Source organism: Ictalurus punctatus, chromosome 15, assembly GCF_001660625.3.
Source record: "Ictalurus punctatus breed USDA103 chromosome 15, Coco_2.0, whole genome shotgun sequence".
NCBI classification, from domain to species: domain Eukaryota; kingdom Metazoa; phylum Chordata; class Actinopteri; order Siluriformes; family Ictaluridae; genus Ictalurus; species Ictalurus punctatus.
The window spans coordinates 1,703,690-1,729,470 of record NC_030430.2 but is presented as its reverse complement, the minus strand read 5'-3'; the positions used below and the strand labels follow the sequence as shown (position 1 = coordinate 1,729,470).

General features: G+C 42.5%; 1 protein-coding gene across 2 annotated transcripts in view; it reads left to right on the top strand.

The window, feature by feature from the left end:
• Positions 1-25,781, top strand: part of src (v-src avian sarcoma (Schmidt-Ruppin A-2) viral oncogene homolog) — a 52,431-nt gene that overhangs the window by 14,806 nt on the left and 11,844 nt on the right. The window contains exons 1-5 of one of the 2 annotated variants that reach the window (XM_053686257.1): positions 6,355-6,649; positions 15,752-16,028; positions 18,725-18,824; positions 22,335-22,433; positions 25,167-25,270. In XM_053686257.1, coding sequence (XP_053542232.1) covers positions 15,761-16,028; positions 18,725-18,824; positions 22,335-22,433; positions 25,167-25,270 — 571 coding nt within the window. In that variant the 5' untranslated portion in view covers positions 6,355-6,649; positions 15,752-15,760. Of the gene's footprint in view, positions 1-6,354; positions 6,650-15,751; positions 16,029-18,724; positions 18,825-22,334; positions 22,434-25,166; positions 25,271-25,781 lie in introns of those variants that run through there. The other variant, XM_017487666.3, reaches the window with a different exon arrangement.

The window sequence follows — 25,781 nt, the reverse complement described above, 5'->3', positions numbered from 1 at the left end:
ACCTCTTTTCCCACAGGATATAATGGAAATGAAATGGAAACGTCTCAATTCAGACAGGATATGAATTGGTCGTTTTATAGGAGGAAGAATATGGCATAATCTTTTCAGATCCTTGGAGTTTTCACTGGCAGTCAGTAAAAATGACTGACACGACAGATCCAGACATGACTCAAATTCCCGAGTCACACAGGTACTAATTACATTCCCTCTCCTCCCCATGTAACACTAGTCCAACACTGATTAGGGCTTTAGGTGGAACATAGCATATTCCCTGCAGCATATGTGCAGCATTATACGTATTTTGACAGGCTACGTTGATTCTTAAGGAAGGTACAATTTATTAATGGAACTTTTTTTTTTTTTTTTTTTTTTTTTTTTTGGAGTGACTACAATGCATGTAGTTACCTGTATACACTCCATTGTAATTATACCGGAAATCTCTTATCCTCTGCAAATCCATCATAACCGTAGTTTTCTAGATCTGATTTACTAAGGACTGAACACTACTGTATTATTTAGCGTAAGTTAATTTGAGTATTTTGCATCCCCATCACACTGTTCTGGTTTGCACACATCTATAACTATCTTGGACATGGATACCGTAGGCACTTTGGGCTGTATTCAGAGATGAGTTACCGACACTTAGACAGTCCCTTCAGGATTTAGCGATTTTGCGATCACAGAAACGAATGCATAATCAAGGAAACTCCACAATATCCAGAGGCGCGTGCAATTTTTTTTTTCGAAAATTAACGCAGGTTCGGGCCAAGATGTGTCATGTGACGGCGTCACGGCGCGCGTTCAACCAAAGCCCTTGTAGATTCAAACATCACGGCAAAACACCATGCAAAATAATGTCGTGCAGTTTAAGGCTGCAACTAACGATTATTTTCATAATCAGTCAGTTGGCCGATTTATTTTTTCGATTAATCCGAGGGGGCGGGGCAAACGTGCACTACCATTTTTATTTATTTTTTTTTCCGTTTATTTAAAATAAAACCCACAATCTGAGTGTTACAAATATAAACTTCAGACTAAAACTTTACACAAATGTTTGTCCAGTTATATAAGACTGAAAAGAACCCAACACACACACACACACACACACACACACACCAGGATATTTATTATGCATTTAGGACTGTACTTTAATTCAGTGCTTTTTGTGCATCCATAAATACTATAAAATAATGCAAAAGTAAAGCAACTCGCGACAGCATCACTGTCCTGCTTCCGTGCTACACAAACACCACTTTATAAAGTTTGATCTTCTCCGCGGTGTTTAATATAAAATGCTCCCCTGCCTCAGAGGACTCGGAGGTCGCACACGTGCTTCCTCAGTCACTTGACGATTTCACCTCCGTCTGATGGAGACTGAGGTCATGTTGGGAATCAAAGGTAACGCTGACAGAAAGTAAACTGAAGAAAGTCATGTACGGTGACTCTGGGTATCAGGCTAAAGCTAGCGGCGTTGCATTACGTGCGCATGACTTATACTTCCGGCTGGTAAAAAAAACGCTAGTGTTCCATTTGAGATGATATTACCTTTCTAAAGTGCACAAATAGACGGTAGGGTACATGGTGCATAGTGTAAGTGTACAGTACTTGATTTCGGACACAGTTTTAGTGTTTACTCTCCTGAGCGTAATGAGTAAACCGGCCACACACAGACCAACTAATCGATAATGAGATTCGTTGACAAGGATTTTCATAATCGATTATTATCCAGTTTATCGATTAGTTGTTGCAGCTCTAGCGCAGTTGCAATTTCACCAAGTCAAGTAATGCTATTTGAGGCCATTATTATTATTATTATTATTATTATTATAATACTGTTAATTAGTGAGGCTGATAGTATTCTGTCCATTTTAAGGGTTTGGGTTTTTTTCCCTCCACACCGTGAACAACATAATTATAGACTAGCTGTAAACATGGCAGACGACTGCTCGGTCAGCTTATCCTTCATACCATGAGCGTGTTTTCTTTGTAGGAACGCGCGTCACGTTAACGGAAACATTGGCCTTATTTTATTAATGCAGCAACTCAAATTAGCTCATTTTACGAGCAATAAAATATCCTACAATAACGCGTCCATCTCGAGGCTTTATTACGTGGTGCAAACGTGTAACAGATCACATGCTATTTTCTAAGCTGCTGATTAATGCGGATGGAAACCCTTTGTTAAACTGAACCGGTCATCAGAAAACCAGCCCAGAAAGACCTGCATAACCCAAGTCTTTCCCCACATAAAGAAATTGAATTTCTCAGCGAGACAGTCTTGCCTTGACGCTGATCTCTAGCCAGCTGATTCCGACCCTGTGTGTGAACAGTTCAGGAATCGGATCGATGACGTGTCGGAATGTATTCGAGTGTAACCTGCTCATGTACATTAACGCTCCGGTGTTTAGGTTCTTTTAATCAAATTGTAGGGCTTGTGTCTGGTGATGGACGCTGAAAAGTTCACTAGGAGATGTGTTGAGAAGATTGGCGAACAGGAGAATGTTTCCTTTCTGCGCTGATATATGTGTAGTTGCTGTGTGTGAGTTACGACCCTAGCATATCAGCTGCTCTGGGTGTGTGTGTGTGTGTGAGAGTGAGATGTCCGGACTTGTTCTTTCAGTGATCTGTGCATTCCTGACGTGGTTGAGTCACCCATCGTCTCAGTCCACCTGGCGCACGCATACGCAGAGCCAGGCTGTAATTTTGAGGCCAGTTGCAGGTCTGTCATAGTTAAGACTGACGAAGCTCTCGCACAGCTTGTGATACTTGCGTATCTAGAGAGCGTCTCATTTCAGCTTTCGTCTGTGTTGTCGACCATCTTAGTTTACTGCCTACAGCATTCTAACCGCTCCAAGGTAAAACGTTCTGCGGTTCGACATCCCTCGTACGTTTTAAGCGCACATTTAAAACCACAGCGCTAGTTCGGCTGTGATGGAGTTGAACAGTTCTCGTTTCTGATTTGTTCGATTTTCCTCTTACCCCTGGGAAATCTTTAATGGCATTCAGTAATGAGTAAACTTGAAAATAGAGAAGAGGGGTTGGGGTTTAACTGTAACACGCACGCACGCGCACACCCTCCCCCGTCTGTTCCGTCGTTTCTCGACTCATCCCCCAACGTGCCTGACCACAGATCACTGCTCTTTGAATTCAGCATGACCATATTTAGATGAAGAAGAGGAACAGTGGTAGTATGATTGTTTACAGATGATTGTGCTTATGGTAGTGATTTTGAGTGTATTGCAAAGCAACGTTGCTTTTCATTTAAGAAGGAACCGATATATGTGACCGCTTCTCTTCTATTATTTGAATCACTTCCTTCCTTGTTTGAACTGTTTTTTTTTTGGGGTTTTTTTTTTTTTTTTTTTTCCTTTCTTCCCGTTAACATAATATTAGTAATAAAACATTTTGTAATCAAATTATGGAGCTCTGTGCATCGCTGAACAATTATTTAAAGAAGCGATCACGTTTATTAGTGAGGTACTGTACTTTTCAGTAGCACGCAGTGGTCACGTCAGGTCCGGACCGAACCCGGAATGACTCGGTACCTGCACGCCGCACTTTACAAAGCTGCGTCAGTCACTTTTATATAACCGAACTTCTTTGACTTTTTTGCCGCCAGTATTGCTGCTATACTCGTGCTGCTACACTCCGCAGTAGTTTTCAGTTTACAGCCAATGTCCTGTGTATTTAATGTCCCGTTGTGCATGTCTATCGTCTTGTCTGCTTGTCTTACACTGTTGTGTATTTGCACTTTATGTGGTCCTACGTGCTCTTGTGTCGCACCATGGTCTTGAAGAAACGACATTTTGTTCCAAGGTATGTAAAGGAACGACAGTAAAAACTCACTTGACTTGTTGGGTGTTTTTTAAAAAAATTATTATTAAAGCCATTGATTTGAAGAGAAAAGACTCTTGAGAGGGCGCACGGTGGCACAGTGTTTAGCACCTCCAGGGTCGGGGGTTCGATTCCCACCGTGACCCTGTGTGTGCGGAGTTTGCATGTTCTCCCCGTGCTGCGGGGGTTTCCTCCGGGTACTCCGGTTTCCTCCCCCAGTCCAAAGACATGCACGGTAGACTGATTGGCGTGTCCAAAGTGTCCGTAGTGTATGAATGGGTGTGTGAGTGTGTATGTGATTGTGCCCTGTGATGGATTGGCACCCTGTCCAGGGTGTACCACGTCTCGTGCCCCATGCTCCCTGGGATAGACTCCAGGTTTCCCCGTGACCCTGAAAAGGATAAAGCGGTGTAGAAGATGGACGGATGGATGGACTCCTGAGAATAGGAAATTGACTTTACATGTAAAAGCTTAATGATAACTAGGCCTATCTGTTCTATGTCTCTGTGAACAAGTTTGTTTTGAGCTATTTTTGTCTTAAGATTCCACCGTGTCCCAGTATAATAGACTGTCAGCCAGCCGGGGTGGTGAGTGACTCTTTCGGTAGACATGAATCATAAGTCCACATCCCCTTTTTTTTCCTCCCTCGCAGTGACAGCAGGACGCCCTAAAAACAAAGTGCTAAAATCACGCTGGGTTACAAGGTTGCACTGAAATGATCGGCTCGGTCTTTATTTTGCACCATGCCGATTTCAAATTGGGAACGCAGTGCGAAACGCAGCACCAGCCTTCCCGAATTTCCTTCTTGATTTGTGTAATAATCAAGAAAACGATCCTGCATGGGTTAATCCAGTACATATAATAGTCCACAAACCTCCTTTCTATTCGACAGTGTCCCAATGTTACCCCATCCATTCACTTCATTCTTGTGACCTCTGGCTTTGATTGTTGTCAGTGCTATCATTAGCTGGCTGCTGTAAAAGAGATGTCCCGTCACACTGTGATGCGCATCACCCAGACGTTTTCCTCTCGACGCATAAAGTCCATTCCATAATTTATTCCGGTACATTTTACCGGTCCATGTATATTTGTATTTGTCGCACGTCTTGCAACTTAACATTACTCAGATATTCCGGTCCAATTGGAACTGCGTTGCTGGAAAAAGATGACTGACGGAAAAGGAACCCACGATCTTGTAATTATGCTGCTGACAGCAGTACAAGGTTGTTCTTGAGCTCTGAAGAGAGGGTAAGAAGCGAGCTCGTGTCTAATGAGTGTTTCAAATTTACATTCATTTGCATGCAGATGTGACGCTAGATGAAACATGTGGGGAACATCCTCATGGGATCGCTATAGCAAGTGGCCCGGGTGATTTTTTAAATTTATTTATTTATTTATTTTTTTAATAAACCCTAATTATTTCAAGTGTCGTTGACTCGAGTATGCGGAATAATGTCCCTGGTGAAACAGCTGTCACGCGTGATCATTTCGGTCAGAAGTCATCGAAACCAATTATGAGGAATCAGAACATGTTGCATTTTATTGTGTTTGTTTGAGATTTTTAATGTGCTGTAAACTGCATTATGGAATGCTGGCCTCTTAAGTTCAAGAGCGTACAGCTGTTGAGCATTTTACTAATGACTGCATGGGGGTGTTTTAAACAGGCTTTGGAAAAAGAAAGCACATGCACGGTAATAGCGGAAGAGACAACTCGTCAGTCTTCGTAATCCTCCTAATGCAAAGAACCACGGACGTAGGGCGCCGAATGTAGGGCGCTGTTCTCCTAAAGACCAGAGGTCTAACCCGGGTTAATTAAGGTTAAGAGGTTTCATGAAGCTGGTGATCAACTTTGTCAGTCAACGCAGGTTTTAACCCCTGAATCCAGTGTGTACTCGGCGTGTGCGCGTGCACATAAAAGCCAGACGTTTGCAGCGAACAGCCAATAGCGTTCAACGTGGAATAAACAGCAGGTGTGCGTACTTCCTCCGGTTGAAGAGCTTGGAATTGTGTGGAAACGTGAGGAATTTAAACCTACACTAACCGCAGCAAGGAACACCGTTTCTGCTGCCAAAGCTCGGGAAAATTACCCATCGCGTAAATGCCTACGCGTACTTTTACAGGCGGAAATGAGAATGAACGGATTGAAAACGTATGACTCCAGTGCCATTTCATTTACTGTAAATGTAACTTTTTCAAATGAAACTTTAATAAAATGTAGATCAATCTGTGAAAATATATCAGGACAGGAGGAATAATGCCATCGCATGACGCGTATCGCCGGCAAAGAAGCACAAAGCAAGACGTACGGCTTGCGGTACAGTGAGAGCGGCTTCGGCGGGTCAGAGTCTTAACGCGTGTCTCAAGAAGCCGACAGAGATGAGCTGTGCCATCCGCCCAAAATCCATATCTTTCGTACAGATGGTCATCGCGAAAAGCCAGCACAGACACTAAAGGGTTAACTTGCATGCGTCAGATTTCCTCACAGCTGATTGGTCCAATTTGGGTTAGAGTTTTCTTACCCATAATAAAACCTGATCATATTTCATGGAGCGTAAGTTACCATGGAGATTAAGCCCCCACCCCCTCCCCCGGGTGGTTTGCTCAAACTAAACTTGAACTTTTCTGGGTAGCCACTAAAACCAGCTTCGTGAAACAGGCCTCTGAGAATGCTCGGTTTCAGAAATGCAGTGACTCATGTCCGTGGCAACACCTTGACCTGCTTCCTTTAGAGTAAATATTGACTCGTGCACCTCCTGTCACAGGGATCCTGACTGATCAAAGAGCTCACCTTTGGGCCGTGAATACACTGATGATGGTGAGTGCCGGAAGATGGTTTCGGTATTATGCTTTTACTCACTCAGCCCTGGTTTAATGATTGATTAAACAGTGCCTGTAAATAATGAGCGCAGACTGCCCCTGTGTCTATCTGTACAAAAGTACTCACAGGGAGTGGGTGATGAACAAGCTGACATTGTCAACAGTGGAGTCTTCTGTGTACAGTGCGCTGTGTGTGTGTACAGGTGCTATTAGAGTAGATGAAGCAGGATTGGGTTTCATATGACTATTTGTTCTGCTTTCATGCAAGTCCATGCCATTGCCATTCTGATGAATTCAGTAACTTAAACAGTTATTGTTTTCTTGTTTTATTGTTGCTCGTGTCGTAATTCTTCAGGCTGTCAGTATGCAATGAGTGGCATGCTGTTATAACTAAAGAGCTTGTGTCGAAACTGGTGGAGCACCAACGAAACGTGACCGTGACCGTCGAATGTGATTAGAGAATTAAACGCTGGATAATCTCGCTAGAGCAAGCATTTGCGTTAGATTGTGACTGTTATGGCATGGGATGAAAGCATCCTACTTTCATTCGTTCGTCTTCAGTAAGCTCTTTATCCTGGACGGTGTCCCAATGAATCCGGAGTCTATCCCGGCAACACTGGGATATTTCACCCCGGGTGGGATTCCAGTTCAGTTCATTTTTATTTGTGTTGCGCTTTTAACAACGGACATCGTCTCAAAGCTGCTTTACAGAAACATAAACACAGGATACAGATTTGAAGTGTGGGAATTTATCCCCAGTTGATGAGACCTCCATCCAGAGGTAGGGAATCGGGATGGATCAGGCACGTCTGGAGAGTAGAAAGGGTCAGGGTCACTGGAATTTCCATAAAATCATGTGTGGCTCTACAGAGAGCTTATTAGGTATGCTTACTATCCTGTGATGGATGATGCCAGTCATCACACGCATGCACACATTCAGTCACCCCTTGGGGGCAATTTAGCGTAGCCTATCTGTATAATTTAGGACAGTGGCTGAAAAAAACTAGAGAACCTGCAGGAGACCTACGTGAGAAGATGAGAACATGCGAAACGCCACAGACGGTACCCCGGCCTCAGGATCAAACAGGACACCCTGGAATTATGAGGCAGAAATGCTACCCTTGGCACTGCCACCCATTTAAATTCCATTTCAATAAACTGCAGCTAGCATATCAAGATAAAACACCAGCACAGCGAAGTGAACCTAATCGCGATGGATTCATTTTACATGCGGAGATGGTGTTTTTATCCAGTCTGAATCCATACCATCGTTTTCACAAACGATGTGAGCGTATGTCCGGAAAGATTACACTGTATTTTACCTTCTAGACATTTATCAATAGAAATAACCCAAAGTAATACATATCCTGTCTGAAGGATTCCATCATATCCTGTGGGAAATGGGTTTTCACACTTTTTTTTTTTATCTTCTTAATAAGGAAGACTCACTTTTCTGTCGTCCTTCGCCGAAACCAAACGCTGAACAACGGCGAACAGACTCAATTCGAAAGGACTTGGAGGAGAGACACTTCTAGCAGCTTTAAACGTGTTATTGTTATCTCAGCAGATTTATAGGCATTTTATGCCCGTGGAGCTTGCTATATTGATCGAGCTCAACTTGCGCCGACGTACTCCCAGTGACGAGCACTCACAAGGGCAATTAACTGGCATTAAAGAGGTGTGTTTGGGATTACAGTATGACTTCTAAATGTGGTACTTATTAGTTCTTTGTAGTTCATAATAACCCTAGAGGGAGAATGTTTTCTACTGTGTTTCTTGCCTTTTGGGCATGATGACAATATGTGCATTGTGCTGAAGGCACTCCAGTCTCTATAGTGTGAATCAGACGACATAAATATAGACATTGTCTGGCAACATTACTTAACAGACATGTCTGGAAGGCTTATCCTGTCTAAATAGTACTCGGTATAAAGCTCATGTAAAGACGTTTGGGATTGCTTTTAGTGCTAAAAAATCATTTCGGTTATTCACGGAAGCTTAGATTCGGTTTTCTCATACCCGATCGCTGTCGTATAAGTCGGCCTTGTCTGTCAGCCTTACCGCCTGACCCCGATGATACGCGTCACGTCGACGGCTCAGCATGTGGGCTGTAAACTGTCTAAACATGACACCAGGCTCATTACAGCAGAACTTGCCTGATGCTGTAGTTAGATTTTTTTATCGCAGGTGAGATTCAAACATGTTCCTGCACATGCTTTGAACAAATTGTTCTACGGCAACTCGTCCTGGACTAGCGCCACGTTCAATGTGGATTCGATGCAAATGCAAGAAAAGCAAGATGACAATCTCCAGCAGCCTTGTAGCGTACCTCGCGCGATAGTGTTCCGCTCTCCTCTAAATGTCACAAGCACACAGTGGCAGCGGACTGACGGAGTCAAAATGGTGGCTTTGTTTTGCACTTACCGAAGGCTGCAGGTTTTGTACCTGCCTTGAGAGCTTTCCTTTGTGTGTCTGAGTGATAAACTGCTCGAGTGAGTAGAATGTAATTAAAGAAGGCCCCAGACCGGCAGTAACACTAGAACCACGTTTACCATGTTTATCATGGCCTTGAAAAACTCGAATGCGGTTTACAGTGCGAGTTCTTTTCACGGGTATGTAATAAATACTCCGTTATGTATGAGGGTGAGTCAAATGAAAACCTTTTTATTCCATTTTTTTATTATTTATTTTTTAAATGGGTATCACAGCATTTTTTTTTTTTTTTTTTTTTTTTACTGCAAATAGGCCTAGAACATTTTTACTTACATTTTACAGCCAATCACTTGGAGGCAGTGCCGTGCATAAAATCATGCAGGTACAGGTCAAAAACTTCAGTTAATGTTTACATAAAACATTGGAAAAGGAAAAAAACAAAAACAAAACAAAAACCACAAAGCCGGTATTTCAGAAACTGATGATCTCCTGGGATTTTAATGAACATCAGGACTCTAACACACCCCCACACTCCCACACTGTTCTACATTACACAGAGTTCATGTTGCAGAACATTTTGACGTCGTTGTTGTTTTGTTTGCAGTTAAGGGAAACACTACGTAAGCCTTTGGTTACCTTTCCAACCTCCACTCAACTAACTGAAGGTTTTAATAAAAAAATTAAAAAATTTTAAAAAAGGGTTGGAGATGTACTAGATATCTCTGACGTTCTCCCGAGGCTTAGCGCAGTTTGCTAGACAACATGATACTTATAATGACATGGTAGAAGAAGCCGTTACATAAAATTGTATGGTGGTGAATAGGCGTGAAATACAAAAAGCTGCCGACTGTGTGGGTTTGTGTGTTTGTCTAAGCAAACATTTCAAGGGCTTTCTTTAATTCATGTATGTGCCACTCCATAGTTACTGTACAGTCATGTGTAACGATGTACACCCTATGCAAGTATTTTTTTAATACATATATATATATATAAAATTTGGACAAGCAAACATTTGATCCTCTTTGAAAGAGTGCCTATTAATAAAGGTGATGCACTCTATCAAATTACACATAAAACTGACACAATGTTCACAAATTAAATTAACATAAAAACAGATCAGTCACACGGAAAAAGTACGTACACACCTTCAAATCCATGGAATTAGAATCAGGTGTTAAGATCGGGTGCCAGTGACTAGAACCTGCTCAGGGAGTGGAACTGGTCTTATTTGTACCCCTCTCATATCTAGTGTCTGGAGTTCCCTTTGTTATGCCAGGATCTAAAGAGTTCTGTAAGGCCTTCAGGGGGAAAAAAAAAAAGGTTGTAAGATGCCTCTGAGTCTGGGCAAGGGATTTAAAATACGTCATTCCACTGTAAGGAAAATAATCTACAAATGGCTCAGATTTCAAACAACTGCCGATTTGTCCTGGACTGACCGTCCCAGAGAATTCAGCCCAAGAGCAGACCGTCTTATGCCAAAAGGAGTCTCCAAGAACCACAAAATTTCATCACAGGATCTACTAGGAAGTCTTGCAACTGTTAGTGTCAGAGTGCACGCTTCTACAATCAGAAAGAGATTGCACAGATTTGACCTGCATGTAAGTGTATAAATGTAAGCATGCTAGGAAAAAGTCTATGAGAATATAGGAAAAAAACAGGCCTTTTGGAATAATGTGTTCTGGACAGACAAAGCAAAGATTCAGGAGAAGCACCTCACAACTGTGAAGCACGGTGGTGGAATTGTTATGGTTTGGGGTTGCTTTACTGCCTCAGGGACTGGACAGCTCGCATTCATCGATTCAACTGTGAATTCCACATCATATCAAAGAGTGCTTGAAGATAATGTGAGGCCGTCTGTATGAAAGTTGAAGTGGATCTTTCAACAGGATAATGATCCTAAGCACACGAGCAAATCCACCAAGGAACGGCTCAAAGAGAAGAAATGCAGGGTTATGGAACGGCCGAGTCAAAGCCCGGATGTCAATGTTCTGGGGGGATTTGAAACGTGCAGCACATGCAAGAAAACCCTCAAACATCTTGCAACTGAAAGAATACTGCATGGAAAAGTGGTCATAAATTCCAGGAAGCCTGGTGGACTATTACGCAAAACGCCTACAAGAAGTTATTTCTGCTAAAGGGGGCAATACTAGCTTCTGAGGCCAAGGGTGTACTTACTTTTTCCGCTCAAGAATATATCTCTGTTGATATTCCTGTTGAATAAAAGATTGAAAAAGCTCATTTTCCTTGTTGTTTTGTTCAAGTATATCAGCTTCATTAACAGGCACCGTTTCAAATATGATCAAATGCTCGCATGGCAAAAAAGCCAACAATTTCCATGGGGTGTACTTATTATTTCACACGACTGTATATTCAGAGACACATCGTAAATGTATCGCAGTACTGACAAGTCATTGCGAGTATACTTGAATCGTGGCAACATTGCTCCAGCTGATGACGCCCCTCAGACGAAAGGAGAAACTTGGTGTTTAAAACACAAGCCCAGCCGCCAGGACTTATTCCTCTGAGGCGTGCCAGTAAATACATAACTTGATCTAAATCTGAGGGAGTCTCTGCTGTCTCTCCCCCGCACTAACTCTCAAGCATGGATCACAGAAGATGATGTAATCATACAGCTTGAAACATACACAGGCTCCAGAATTCCTCCTTCCAAAAACATGCCCCATTTCCGAATTCCTCCCACTGGAAACATGCATCAACCCCCAAATTATAGCTCCCTCCTGAAACAGCTGCTTGGAGCCATGAGGCTCAGTACGTCTGATCCTATGGAATCTCTTCACCTGGCGGATAAGAGAGAAAGCATCATGCTGTTGTCTCCTGGGAGGCTTCTCATATGACAAAGGGCTCTAGCATCTGACAAATGAAAAATGGTGCAAGTTCAAGTTTCAGAGACGCCCCCCTCCCCCCAGTCTCAAATCGTCCGTTGATGGGTCGCTATTTTGTGACGGTGCATCAGACGCTTACTTAGGGATGAAATCTATTGTTTCTTATGTTCCCTAAAAGCACTGGATTATTAACACGGCACATTTTATGCAGAATTCCGCCCCATCACAACGAGCCATTTAGGAAAAACCATGACTGCTGCTGTCACAAACCATCTTAATTGAGGCTGGCACTGTCGTAGCCCAAGGCTGAAACCTGACTGTGGGAGGTCACTCTGTATCTAGTCCCCAAACTGCCGACATCCAAATCTATTTGTGCACAGCGAGAGATTGATCGGTCTTCCATTTGTGACCTGATTTAAACTAACGATTCATCCATGAGTCGTGTGTACAGTATTTGCGAAAATCATACCCATGTAGCAGCACTGTTGCTACCACGAGCGCTGTTACATTATAGAACATGAAAAACAGGGTCGGTAATACTGATTATAGAGAACAACTGCACTAAATCAATGGCTGTAGTTGGGGCTGGAAGTTCTTCCTGCATGACATAATGTACGATTAGTCAGTGCCGATCCTGGCTTATGTGGACCAGCTCCAGCAGAGTCAGCTAAGGACAGCAGCATCACTGGATTTAAAGTGGCTGCTGTACAGTCCTTTCCCCTGCAATGAAGAACAAATACAAGTGTTCTTGTGTTATCATGAATTATGATTTTGAGCATATGGCACTAGGGAATACAAATGAGCAAATGTGTTGTATTTTTTTTTCCTCTCTCTCTCTAGTGGGTTTGTTTTACCGCCCTGGCAATAAAGGATAATAAAACAAGGATCGTCTTCCAGATGATTCGGATTAGAAGTGCGTACATACTTTTGTAGCGTTCGGGCGCTGTGAGCGTTTACTTAATCCATCATTTATTGTCCTCTGAATTTAGTGTGAAGCTGGAACACTACAGCTGGGTTAGTATTTAAACACCTTACAACCACTGCAGTAACCAGGATTTCATTTCAAGTGAGGCGCCGGTTAGAAGTTGGATCGGACAGGTGGAAAGCGGTTGGTCTCAGCCGAGGTTGCCATTTTTCCTCACCACCACGCCTGAGCAATCTTTCCTCCCTAACTGCTGAGAACATTAACACATGCTGCCAATATTTCATTTCTACTGCTTATCCCTACACTTTGTTACCCCTCTCTCGCCTCATCTTTCTACCGAAGACTTGCAGAAACTTATCGCCTCCTGCAATCCCATCCCTTTCAGAATCTTCCTGAATATCTCTTAGGACCTTCTCACGTTCATCACTTCCATTGTAAATGACTCCATAACGTCTGGTCACGGAGTTCTTTCAAAATAGCGAGGGGTCGACCCATTCGTAAAAAAAGCCCAGACAGCTTGAACGTGCACAACAACCAAGTAGTATTAGATCTTTCTTTTCTTTGAAAAACTCTTGAACATGTACAGTGGGTTGTCTTCCTTTTTAACCCGTAACATCCGAGGTCACGCTACAAAGATGACCCTTGTGGTCGTTACCGAGAGGCCGAATTCTGATAGTTCAGCCAGTTATTATTGGTCCTGATTTGTCCATCCTTTCAAGCCTTGGAATTAATTGTCCGGCACAGCGCTGACTTGCTTCCTACATGGAGCACCAATCATATTAAAGGACATGGAAGGTATACACATCTGCTCCATGTAGTTCTCTTCAGTGGTAAACCACAATTCCCAGTGCTTGGTCCTTCTTGATTTTCCTTCTATGCCTGCTCTCGCTCATGATTTTTCATGCCACTGCTATGCAGATGAAGTACAACTCCTGCTCTCCTTTCCTCCCGTAGACACTCATGTTTCTGCACAGATCGCAGCTTGTCTGGCAGACATGTCGTCATGGAGGGTAGCTCATCATCTGAAACTAAATCCCTGAAAAACCGAGCTGCCATATATCCCTGGAGACACCTCCCCACATTTAAGATCTTGTAATCTCCTTGGAGAACTCTTGGTTAAAGCCATCGTTCTCTTCTCATATTGCTAACTTCAGTCATGTAGGTTTCTCATTTATAACATCAAGAGGATCTGGTCTAGGTACTTGTTCAGTCTGTCCTCATCTAAAGATTGGACTAATTCGGCTCATCCGTGGCTGGGATTCCCCTGGATACCATCCAACCCCTGTAACTGATCCAGAATGCAGCTGCTTTACTTGTTTTTAATCTCCCACATCACCCCATTAAAACACTGATGCTTACCTATAAAGTCTAAAAACAGACCAGCCCCACCTACCTGAAGGTGCTCGTCAGACTCTGTTCAGCACCCCGTTATTTCCGAGCCACTCGCACAGCTCGACTTGACCCACCGTCCTTCAAGATATAAGGAAGGCATGCATCAAGGCTTTTTTTTTTGGACTTCTGATTGCTGTCCAAACAGCTGAGGTACCGGCTGCCTTCAATTGAATAATGAAGACTTGGGAAGAATCTAAAAACACAGACGTTTATAGCTACATGATCTCTGAAGATACACTATATGGCCAAAATTATGTAGACGTCTGACCATCATACCCTTACAGTATATGCGTGTTGAAGATCCCATTCCAATCCTTTGCTGCTCTACTCTCATGGGAAGCCTTTCCACTAGATTTTTGAGCATGGCTGTGTGAATTTCCCATTCAGTCACAAAAGCATTAGCGCGGTTGGTCACTGACGTTGGGAATGAGAAGGCCTTCCGTTTAATCTCGAACGTGTTCAGTGAGGTTTAGGTCGGGGATCGGTGCAGACCGATTGAGTTCTTCCACACCACCCTTGGCAAACCACGTCTTTATGGAGCTTGTGCACAGCTGCATTGTCGTTTTGGAACATGTTTGGGTCTCTTAGTTCCAGTGAAGGGAAATCTTAAAGCTACAGCATAAAAAAACACACATTCTAGACAATTGTGCGCTTTTGACTTTGTGGCAACGGTTTGGGGAAGACCCAGATACGTGTATGATGACGTTCACACACGTCTGGCCGTATAGTGAACTTCCCGAGTAATGTTCATTTTATGTTTAGATCGTTTAAAAAATATTTTATATAAGGGATGCCATGGCATTTGCCTTATATTTAAGTGTGATATTTTATTAGATGTTTTTTTTTTTAAAATTATTTTGAAATAATAAAGCTACCATTCTACTTGTTTCTGAAGTCCCACCTCTGAGAATTTCCAAGTAGCACTAGCAAGCAGAGACTTGATCAGACTGCCAGAGTCAAGAGACACGAGAAAATGGTGTGTGTGTGTGTGCATGTGTGTGTTTGGGTGGGTAGGTGGTTGTATGGGAGGATATGGGTGTTTGTGGGTGTAAAGAATGTGTGTGTGTGTGTGTGTGTGTGTGTGTGAGGGGGGGAGTGTAGGATGTGTAACAGGTATTTATAATGTGAATGTGTGGGTATGTGGTGTGTGTAAAAGGCTTCTGAAGAAATGGCCCAGCATGAAGATCTGATTGCAGCAGCTGGCAGTGTTGTGTGAAGGGAAGCAGCTGTTTGCCTGTACAGTATGGCAAAGCTCACACTAGAGTGCATTGTGCATGGCGGGGCACACAAACCATTACCCATCGCTTCCTCGGCACTTCCTTTTATTGATTTTAAATCAAATCTTATCCACCGCATATTGTTTATGCAGAATTCACCGATTTTATCTTTTGCAAAGGCGCTTGTCGACCAATCATTTTAGAAATACTGTATTGTGTGCCCAAGTTTGTATACGTTTTTATTCATATCATTTTGTGTTATTTCTTGACTGTTTGCTTTCTTCCTGTAGGCTTAGGACATGGGGGGAAATAAGAGCAAACCCAGAGACCTGGCCCAGCATGCCCGGGGTTTGGATTGCACAGTTAGCATGAACAGCGGGGGTGGCAGCAGTGTCGGACATCACTTCAGCTCGTGCCAGCAGAACTTCACACCCAACCGGACCCCTGCGGTGGACGGCTCGCGGCATGGTGCCCAGAACATCACCAATAATGCTGAGCTGCCCTTGTTTGGAGGAGTGCAGTCCATGAACAGCCTCACATCACCTCTTCATAGCGCATTAACAGCAGGTACAAAAATAACAATAATAGTAATGCCTGCTTGACCACATACTGAGAGCACGGTTTCTTCTTTATAGGAATGCCAATGAAATGTTCAGTCAATGTAGATCCAAGTGCATTCTAGGAAAGGTGGCCTTTAGATGCGGGATCCTCAGAGAAGAGTGAAATGGATTATAAATATTTACTCATTATCCAAGTTTGTGTGATGTTATTTATTTTTTTCATTCTTTTTAAAAAAAAAATTTTTTTTTTAACCGTAACTGCATTATAAACGAGGGTTGCCATAAGTGTAATTTCTAAGATTAAAATAAATGTAAAAAAGATGACTTTGAGTACAATTAGGCCTATGAGGTGGGGGTGGTAGTAATAGTAGTAATAAGTAGAGGTCGACTGATAGTGGATTTTATCATAAACTAAGAGCAGTACCTGTCGATTAATCGATTAATCAACCAATAGTTTTTATGAAAACATAACATTCAAATTAAAATCTTGCTGAACTTTATTACAAAAATAAACAGTACCGACTGTACCGTGAAAATGTACTGTACTTTATTTTTATTTTTTTATGAAATAAAAATATAAATTGGAATATATATATATATATATATATATATATATATATATACACAGTAACTATTATTAATAAATATTAAAGTAAATTAAAAAAATATACATCCAAACTAAACCAAAAAGTTTCGCTCCAAATAATAAAAATAAAAATAGAGACATCCAGAATGAGTCAAGAACACTTCAAATAACACAACAAAATTAGTCAGTGATGGTTTTTCTTTCGCATCTAGAGGTGTGGATTTGTGCCGATAACCGATATTTCCAACAATCGGTCATCTGTGCCGATTAATCGGCAGAACCTATACGTCGGGCGACCTCTAACAGTGAGTAGTATTCAGTTGTAAGCCAAAATGAATAAACCTAAATTTAAATTCTTTAAGACATTTCACCATTAAAGAAGGGGCATCATTAGTGTTTTAAAATATCTTGAAATTTGTAACGCAAGTCCCTTTGCTATGACTCCATATTACTAGACTTTCAGAAGGTCTGTTGGGAATGCCCGCAAAAACTTGTCGACATTTCTCATACGCGGTACTGAGCGTACATTAAAAGTGTATTGTAGAACGACGAGCAGCATGCAACTATTTAACACTCAGCGCTTTTATGATTGGAAGATGAATCTACCATCTAAGATCGAACCGATCTTACATTGAGAGTGCTTAGGCGTCTACGGGAAAGCATCAGGAAAAAAACGTCCGGAGTGGTGGTGCACACATAGAACTGGATCTTGTATCACGACAATTCACCTGCACGCACCGCGGGGCGCACGTAGTGGTTCGCACGTTCGCCTCACACCTCCAGGGTCGGGGGTTCGATTCCCACCGTGGCCCTGTGTGTGCGGAGTTTGCATTTTCTCCCCGTGCTGCGGGGGTTTCCTCCAGGTACTCCGGTTTCCTCCTCCAGTCCAAAGACACGCACGGTAGACTGATTGGCGTGTCCAAAGTATACGTAGTGTATGAATGGGTGTAATGTGTGTGTGATGGATTGGCACCCTGTCCAGGGTGTACCCCGCCTTGTGCCCCATGCTCCCTGGGATAGACTCCAGGTTCCCCCGTGACCCTGAAAAGGATACGCGGTGTAGAAGATGGATGGACGCTGTACCGTCAGCCAAGTTTTTAACCAGAAACAACGTGGTTATCACGTCACATCCACCGCATTCGCCAGATCTCGCTCCTTGCTCTCGTGCTCTTTGTTTCCGAAATTAAAAATGACAAATTTGTAGTCGCCCTTCCCAGGCATTCAAACACTTGATAACTTTTCTGTCTGTATTAATGCTCTGATTATCTCATCATATTTGCGTTATGATAGTTATCACAGTGTAGCCTAGTTAATTGGACTTCCAGGCAAGCACAACCTAGGACATTGGGGCTTTCACTTGTACGGTGGCCTAGCTACTGAATTTATTTGTCCACGTCTGTAGAGTGCTGAAGGGATGACGTATTTCTGTAGGCCAACGCGGAAGTTAGCATCACCCTGGTTCCCCTGAGAAAAAGCCACTAGGATTTCTTTTTCTCCACCGGCTTACTGCAGAAAATACCCAGCAAATGTTTATTATCCTTACACATTTAGTTCGTCGAGACACTCTTCACAAATGAACACAAAAACTAACTCCACCGCGGTCACATGACTTCGACGGCACCACCGTTACGCTTCCGACGACTCTCTCGTCTTCCCCGATGAGGAACCACTGCGCGCTTTTTTTTTTTTCTCTTCTCTTCTTTTTCTGGATGGACCTGCCAGCCAACTTTATTGGGAATGTGTCAAATTGATTTGAAAAAACACTGATAAGTCTAAAAGGTTAGAAAGTTCGAGTCGAGGCCGTAGTAGGTGAGTTTTCCTGTTCTGTGCGTCCGCGTTTAACGTCCCCGACAACCTCTCTAGTCCCATTTAGCCAACTGCCCTTTTCAAGACGCGTAAAAAGCTGAACAAAAACTAGCGGGGTATTACTGATGTATTTTATATCCTAGTATAAAACGCGAACATCTCTTGAGCTTGTGTTAACCACAGACCTTATTTCAGGCATGGACTTTGGGATGGAAGCGGACGTGCGGAAAGGCTAACTCATTTCTTGGTTTTAGGACTCATCGGAATCTGCACTGATTTTGTAAATTGTTGCTTTTGTTGTCTTTTTATAGGAGGCGTGACTACTTTTGTGGCTTTGTATGACTATGAATCACGCACTGCCTCTGATCTGTCATTCAGGAAAGGAGAACGGCTTCAGATATTCAACAACACGTAAGAAAGCACACACAGACACACACTCTTGCACAAACGCTGATGCAGTCGTTTCTATTAGAAAGAATCATGCTGTATATGATCATCTAAGTGCAACACGTCATACTCCTTCAGTCGAGTGCACATACTGTACAGACACACACGTCTATCCTTTGTCTGCACCACCAAGGAGTCTATAACGTCCCCCTTCAAAGCCCCCACATCACTCAATGGTAACCATAGGAACAAGCTCCCTCTTTCAAGGCTGGAGATGGTGGTTTTGTTTACTTTTTCCCCCTACTGTTTCTTTCTCCACTGCACTCCTTTTTAGGATTTTCTGCTCACAGCTGCACATTTTTTTCCTCTGCGTACCCTCTAGGAGTGAAAGGGCATTCGCCTGCGTTATTCCAGCGATCACTTCCAGATAGAGCAAACAAAGCTGCCCTCATTAGAAACCAGGCACTCAAATCAAAACCCCTCGTCACTCATGGAACGGGAAGCGGCTATCGGAGATGCTATTATAATCCTCTTAAACCGCGTCATAATCAGAAAGCCAGAGCACGCGACAGGGTCCGAGCATCGCCATGAACACAATCTCTCGTATAAATATGAGTTTGTAAAAACATGACCGTCCGTTCTATCCATCGAGCGGAGGACGCGAAGGTCGACGTTGGAGTGGAACGGTTTGTGGTGGTGTTTATAGTTGGGTGTAAATATTTAGAATGGCCGTTTCAACCTGAATGTGAGGACTGTTATTGTGGAATCGATCGAAGAGGAGCAGAGCGTCACGCAGTCCGTCACCGCGTACACACACACGTACACATCGGCCCAGACATTTCAATAGCACAACTATTGTACTGGTACATTTCCTGTACATATTCATGTATTGATTGATTGATTGATTTTTAACTTTTTACACAGTTTTTTACGTCTTTATTACGTATGAACGATCTCCGATGAGATGAATGCGCCTTTTAAACGGGTTGTGTATTTACTCGTTTTATTTTATTTCATTTTATTTCATTGACCCGGTCAAACACTGTGAGTTCCTGGTATGTCTTTAGTCTTTGGCTCTGTGGCTTTGCTCTAATTCCTGCTATGTCTGTCTTGTTTTGTTTTGACCACAAACCTATTTCACACTTCCTTCCCCCATATCTCTTCTCATGTGCGGACACTGTTTAAAACAGGAGAAAGCTGAACTGCAGGTAGGTGAATACGGCTTGCTTTACCTTTTGCTTGATCCGTGTGTGTGTGTGTCTTCAAGATCATTTAGTCATGCTCATCTGTTCATCAGAGTTACACCTCCAGAGAGAAGGAGTGTGGGGCAATCCCGGAAAAACTCGTCGCTTGTGGCTGGATTCTGGAAAAACGGCCAAAAAAGGCGGCCGTGACCAGATTGTTATTTTCTTTCTACCCTAAAGCATGCTTGGACACCATGTCAACGTTACGAAGACATAAATATACCGTGTCTCGCCAAAACGTCAAAATGTTCGCTTCACTTTATAATCTCGCCTAGGCTGCGAAGATCATCTTCATAACGATCGATATCAACGAATATGGTGGTAGAAGCAGGGAGGCTATCTAAACCCGTCCAAAAAAATGCTAGGTGAGGGTGATTTCCTTACCCGGCGAGTGCCACGCTTTAATGGAGTTGTTGGAAGGTTACATGTTGGGCAGTGAAATGGACCGTTTGTAATTACAGACCAGCTGCAGTTGAAATGGAATCTTTAAATGCAGATTTCTACCCGTTCACTTTGGGTGTAGCCAGACGTTAAATGTGAGGGTTTTTTTTTTTTCTTTTTCCAGGCCCTCACACATACAGTGATGCTTGAAAGTTTGTGAACCCTTTAGAATTTCCGCATAAATATGACCTAAAACATCATCGGATTTTTCTTAAAGGTAGACGAAATCAATTAAACAAATGAGACAAAGATATTATACGTGGTCATTTATTTATTGAGCCAAAAGGGTCCAATGTTACATATCTGTGAGGGGTAAAAGTATGTGAAGCTTTTGCTTTCGGTACGTGGTGTGAGCTCCTCGTGCAGCAATAACTGCAACTAAACGTTTCCGGTAACTGTTGCTTGGAGGAGTTTCAGCCCGTTCCTCGGTACAGAACGGCTTCAGCTCTGGGATGTTGGTGTGTTTCCTCACATGAACTGCTTGCTTCAGGTCCTTCCACAACATTCCTATTGGATTAAAGTCAGGACTTTGACTTGGCCGTTCTTTGGTAGAACAAATTGTATGATGATGATGATGATGATGATTATTTAACCAGCACTTATTATTATGCTGGTTTTCCTTTCTCTTCATTTCTTCATTCGCATTTTTTTCTGCCGTTCTTTCTTCCCCATCTAAATGACATTCAGTACTTTTTTTTTTTTTAATCCGGCATGTACATTGTGATCAGTCATATTTCGATAACCTGAACAACTCCTGATACGTGCGCATTGTGACCAACACGCTGTACTGCGCACAGACATTGTGATGTGTCGCGCGTTATCGGTCATGCCGTACCAGGCATTTCGTAATGAGTTTTAAGAATGTGGGAGGTTTCTCACAGACTTCGGGAGGTTGTGTGTTGAGTCAGCAGCTCTCCGCGACGTGGAATTGCCAGCGTTGCTCCTCCAGCCGGGGGAGGAAGAGTCTAAATCAGGAACCGATTCATGAGGACGTTAATAATTCACAGCGTAAAAGACTGCAGAGACGTGATGAAGACAAACGCGTCATATTGTTAATTATTCACATCATATTAAGATGAGTTACTGGTGTTGAGAACAATGAGCATCAGTCTGGCACGTCAAGTAAATATTTGTATAATACTAAATGAACCTAATGTTTTAAGTCTGTTCTGTTTCACGGTCTTTCGTTAAAATTGACAGGCATATAACGCAGCAATTATGACTTTTTTTTTTCTTTCAGTTTTTGTTTGTAGTTACGTCATGGAACATCCATGACACGAGTTAGTTCCTCTCATCACTTACTTTCTTTTCTCTATTGAAGGCAAAAAATGCAGCTGGTCACGGTATCTAGAAGCCACTAGAACCCCCTGTACCCCTGACATTTACCGAGTGCTGTCTAAAAATACTATACAAGTTCCTCCTCACAGAAAACCTCACCATATCAATATTTACATGCCGTTTAATCAGTTCGTGTGCATCGTCTGCCATACATGTCCTTGTGAATTAGCTCTTATCATACCACAGCGCTGCTTAATACTCGATTCTGATTGGCTGATTAGCGTTACTGTTATAGAAAATCCATCAGAACCTTCTGACCAATTAGCACGGAGACTGGATCGTTTATACTTTAGATTACATTTACGGCATTTGGAAGATGCCCTTATCCCGTTATCATGGATGGATGGATGGATGGATGGCGACTAATTATCGCATTTAAATAGTTTTTAAGCTAGACTGAAATTTGACATCGAGTGCCTAATTTATGATCAACGTTGTCTCATGATTTTCAGATTCATAAAAACGTCTGACACGTCTGAGAAGTTACGCGTTGTGTGCATGTGTCTTTCAGGGAAGGAGACTGGTGGCTAGCCAGCTCACTGACCACAGGACAACGCGGCTACATCCCCAGCAACTACGTCGCTCCTTCTGACTCCATCCAGGCCGAAGAGTAACTTTTTTTCTTTTTCTTTCTCTGCTCCCCCCCCCCCCGGAAGTTTGTCATTTTCTACCTTTTTATTTACTTTTGTGTATTTTCTAGTTTTATTCATGCATTTCATTCATTTCTGTTTTTAGACTTTATTCAGGCAAATGTTTTTGTTTATTTTCAATAACAGGAGTATATTCTTCATCACCTATTATGCTCTCCTTATTTTTCAATGGAAACCTTCGATTTTCTAACACCATCAATGCATTTCCGAATGCGCGCGCACACACACACACACACACACACACACACACACACACAGAAATGGTCATTCTACTTCCTGGTGCTCCTCCAGATACACCTTGCAAAAATATGGAGGCAGTTTGACCCACAGCACCTTATTTAAATCAAGTCAGTTAACCTAGCACTCTAGCTACTTTATCTGTAGCTTACTGTGTGCATGGTTTTTATCATGGACCAGAATTTCATGTATTGGAATGAGAAAAGAGCAGGAAGCGTGTCAACTTTCCGTGGAAGCCAAAGGGAAGTTGAGTCAATACGCAAATGATCAACTATAGCTATAATACTTCTGGAATTCATTTTCTTAGGACGAGACAGCCATGAGGAAACCTCTAACCTGCAATAGTTTCTGCAATAGTTCACTTAAAAGATAAGGAATAAGTAAAATGATGCCGCTAGAGGGGGAAAGAACACAGCTGTGAGGTGGTGGGGTCACAGCATGTCTCACTATTTAACCATTTACATTTAAAAAAAAAATCACTTACGTTATGACCGCTACAGTCAGTGACACAATATTCATAATTTTGCCTCTGCACACCACCACAATGGATTTGAAATGAAGCAATCATGTTGTGATCGAAGTGTAGACTTTCAGATTTAATTCAAGAGGTTTAACAAAAATATTGCGTTAACTGATTAGGAATTACATCATTTATTTATTTATTTATTCATTCATTTATTTATTTATTTATTTATTTATTTATTTATTTAACAGTCCCCCTCCATTTTCACAGGCTCAAACGTAATTGGACAATTGACCGATAAGCAGTTTCATGGCCAGGTGTGGCCTGTTTCCTCATTATTTAATGACAAGTTAAGGGGATAAATGGTCTGGAGTTGATGCCAAGCATTGAATTTGTATTTGGTATCTGTTCATGGGATCTCGTGTCAATTTAAGTGAAGGAGGCCATCATCAGGCTGAAAAAAAACCTCTCAGAGTGTTAGCAGAAACTTTAGGAGTGGTCAAATGCATAATTTGGTGCATTTTTTAAAAGAAGGAATGCACTGGCGAGCTCTGCGATACCGAAAAAGCCTGGAAGACCACGGAAGACAACTAAAGTGGACGATCGCAGAATTCTTTCGCTGTTGAAGGAAAAACCACTTCACAACATCTAGCCATGTTAAGAACTCTCTGGAGGAGGTAGGGCTATCATGGTCAAAGTCTGCGGTCAGGAGACACCTTGACGAATGTAAATACAGAGGGTTTACAGCAAGACGCAAACCACTGGATAACAGAAAGGCCAGATTAGACTAAAAAGAGCCCGACCAGTACTGACGCAAGATTAATTGTACCAGAATGATGGGAAGAGAAGAGTATTGAGATGGAAAGGAAGGGCTCACGTTGCACCATGTAACACATCATCTGTCAAACATGTGGAGGAAGTGTTATGGCATGGGCATGTATGGCTGGAACTGGCTGGAACTGGGTGGAACTGGGTGGACCTGGGTCACTGGTGTTTATTGATGCGATTGCTGGTGAAGTAGCAGGATGAATTCTGAAGTGTTTAGAGCTGTACTTTCTGTTCAGATTCAGTCAAATGCTGCGAACAGTACAGCGATACCGATAGTACAGCGCACCACAGTACAGATAGATAATGACCCAAAACATACTGCAAAAGCAACCCAAGGGCTTCTTAAAAGAAATGAAATGTTCTTAAATGTCTGATGACCTCAAACCAATTGAGCATGCCTTTCGATTACTGAAGACAAAACTGAAGGCAGAAAGACCTACAAATAGACAGCAAGTGAAGGCGGTTGTAGTAAAGCATCTGGCGAAGCATCTCAAGGTAGGAAACTCAGCATTTGGTGACGGTCATGGGTTCCAGACTTCAGGCAGTCATTGACCGCAATGGATTTGCATCCAAGTATTAAAAAAATAATCCTCATTTTTTATTTTTGCGTTTAGTTTGTCCAATTACTTTTGATCCTGTGAAAATGGAGAGACAATCACGGGGGGAAAAAATTGCTTCGATCACATCTCGACTGCTCCGTTCCAGATCCGTTGCGGTGGCGTACAGAGGCGAAATTACGAAACGTTCCAAAAATGTCCAAATACTTATGGACCTGACTGTATAAACAATCTCTCACCAGCCTCTCATCCCCCCCCCCCCCCCCCCCCACCCCCCACCTTTTTCTTCAAGTTAAAAAAAAAAATTGCAGATTTATTTTTAACTAGAAACCGGAAAGCACAAAGCGCTCCATTCTAAAGACTTTTCTGTGAAGAAAACTCCGAACATACACACACACGTTAGAAAGACCTGACATTTATGTCCAGCATCTTACAAGTCCCTGTGTTAGTTACTATAGAAATGTACTATACTATAGTTCACTATTACAGCTGGTGCTATTATCATGATGAGTCATGCTGTTCCGGAAAATTAATCAACACCTCCTGACCAATCAGATTTGAGATCTTATACAACCGCCGTTGGACTGTCTTACTCTCCGTCCTTGCAGGTGGTTCTTTGGTAAAATTACCCGTAGAGACTCGGAACGGTTGCTGTTGAGTCTTGAGAACAGAAGGGGAACTTTCCTGGTCCGAGAGAGTGAGACCACCAAAGGTGAGTGTAGAAGGTTTTTTTTTTTTTTTCCCCCTCATGAAAAATGCAATATAAATATGAAACTATGGATAGCGTCCCACACACGTGCTTCACGTTCTGTCGAACAGTAATAGTAGTTAAGGATTTATTTCACTAACCACATTGTCTCACGTTCAATCCACAAGGTGCTGAGACTTATTTATATTTACAGCACGTGAACCAAGGACCAGTACTGCTCAGAAGGGCTTTATTTATATATATATATATATACAGACAGATTAGGAAAGCTCTCAACCACACAGAGCACAGATCTAAACAAGGTTTTTTGCATGAAAGTAACACATTCCTGTAGAGCAACTGGCCTCATTACAGATCAGTGTATGTGGGTGTGCACAGTTTTGTGAGTGATGGCGTTTGAAGAGGTGGGAGGTAGGTGGGGGGCGTCCAGGGTGAAGAAAGGAGGGGGTGTTTACAGGAACAGGCACACAGTAGGCTCTCATCCTGCAGTCAGCATTAAGCAGCAGATATACAC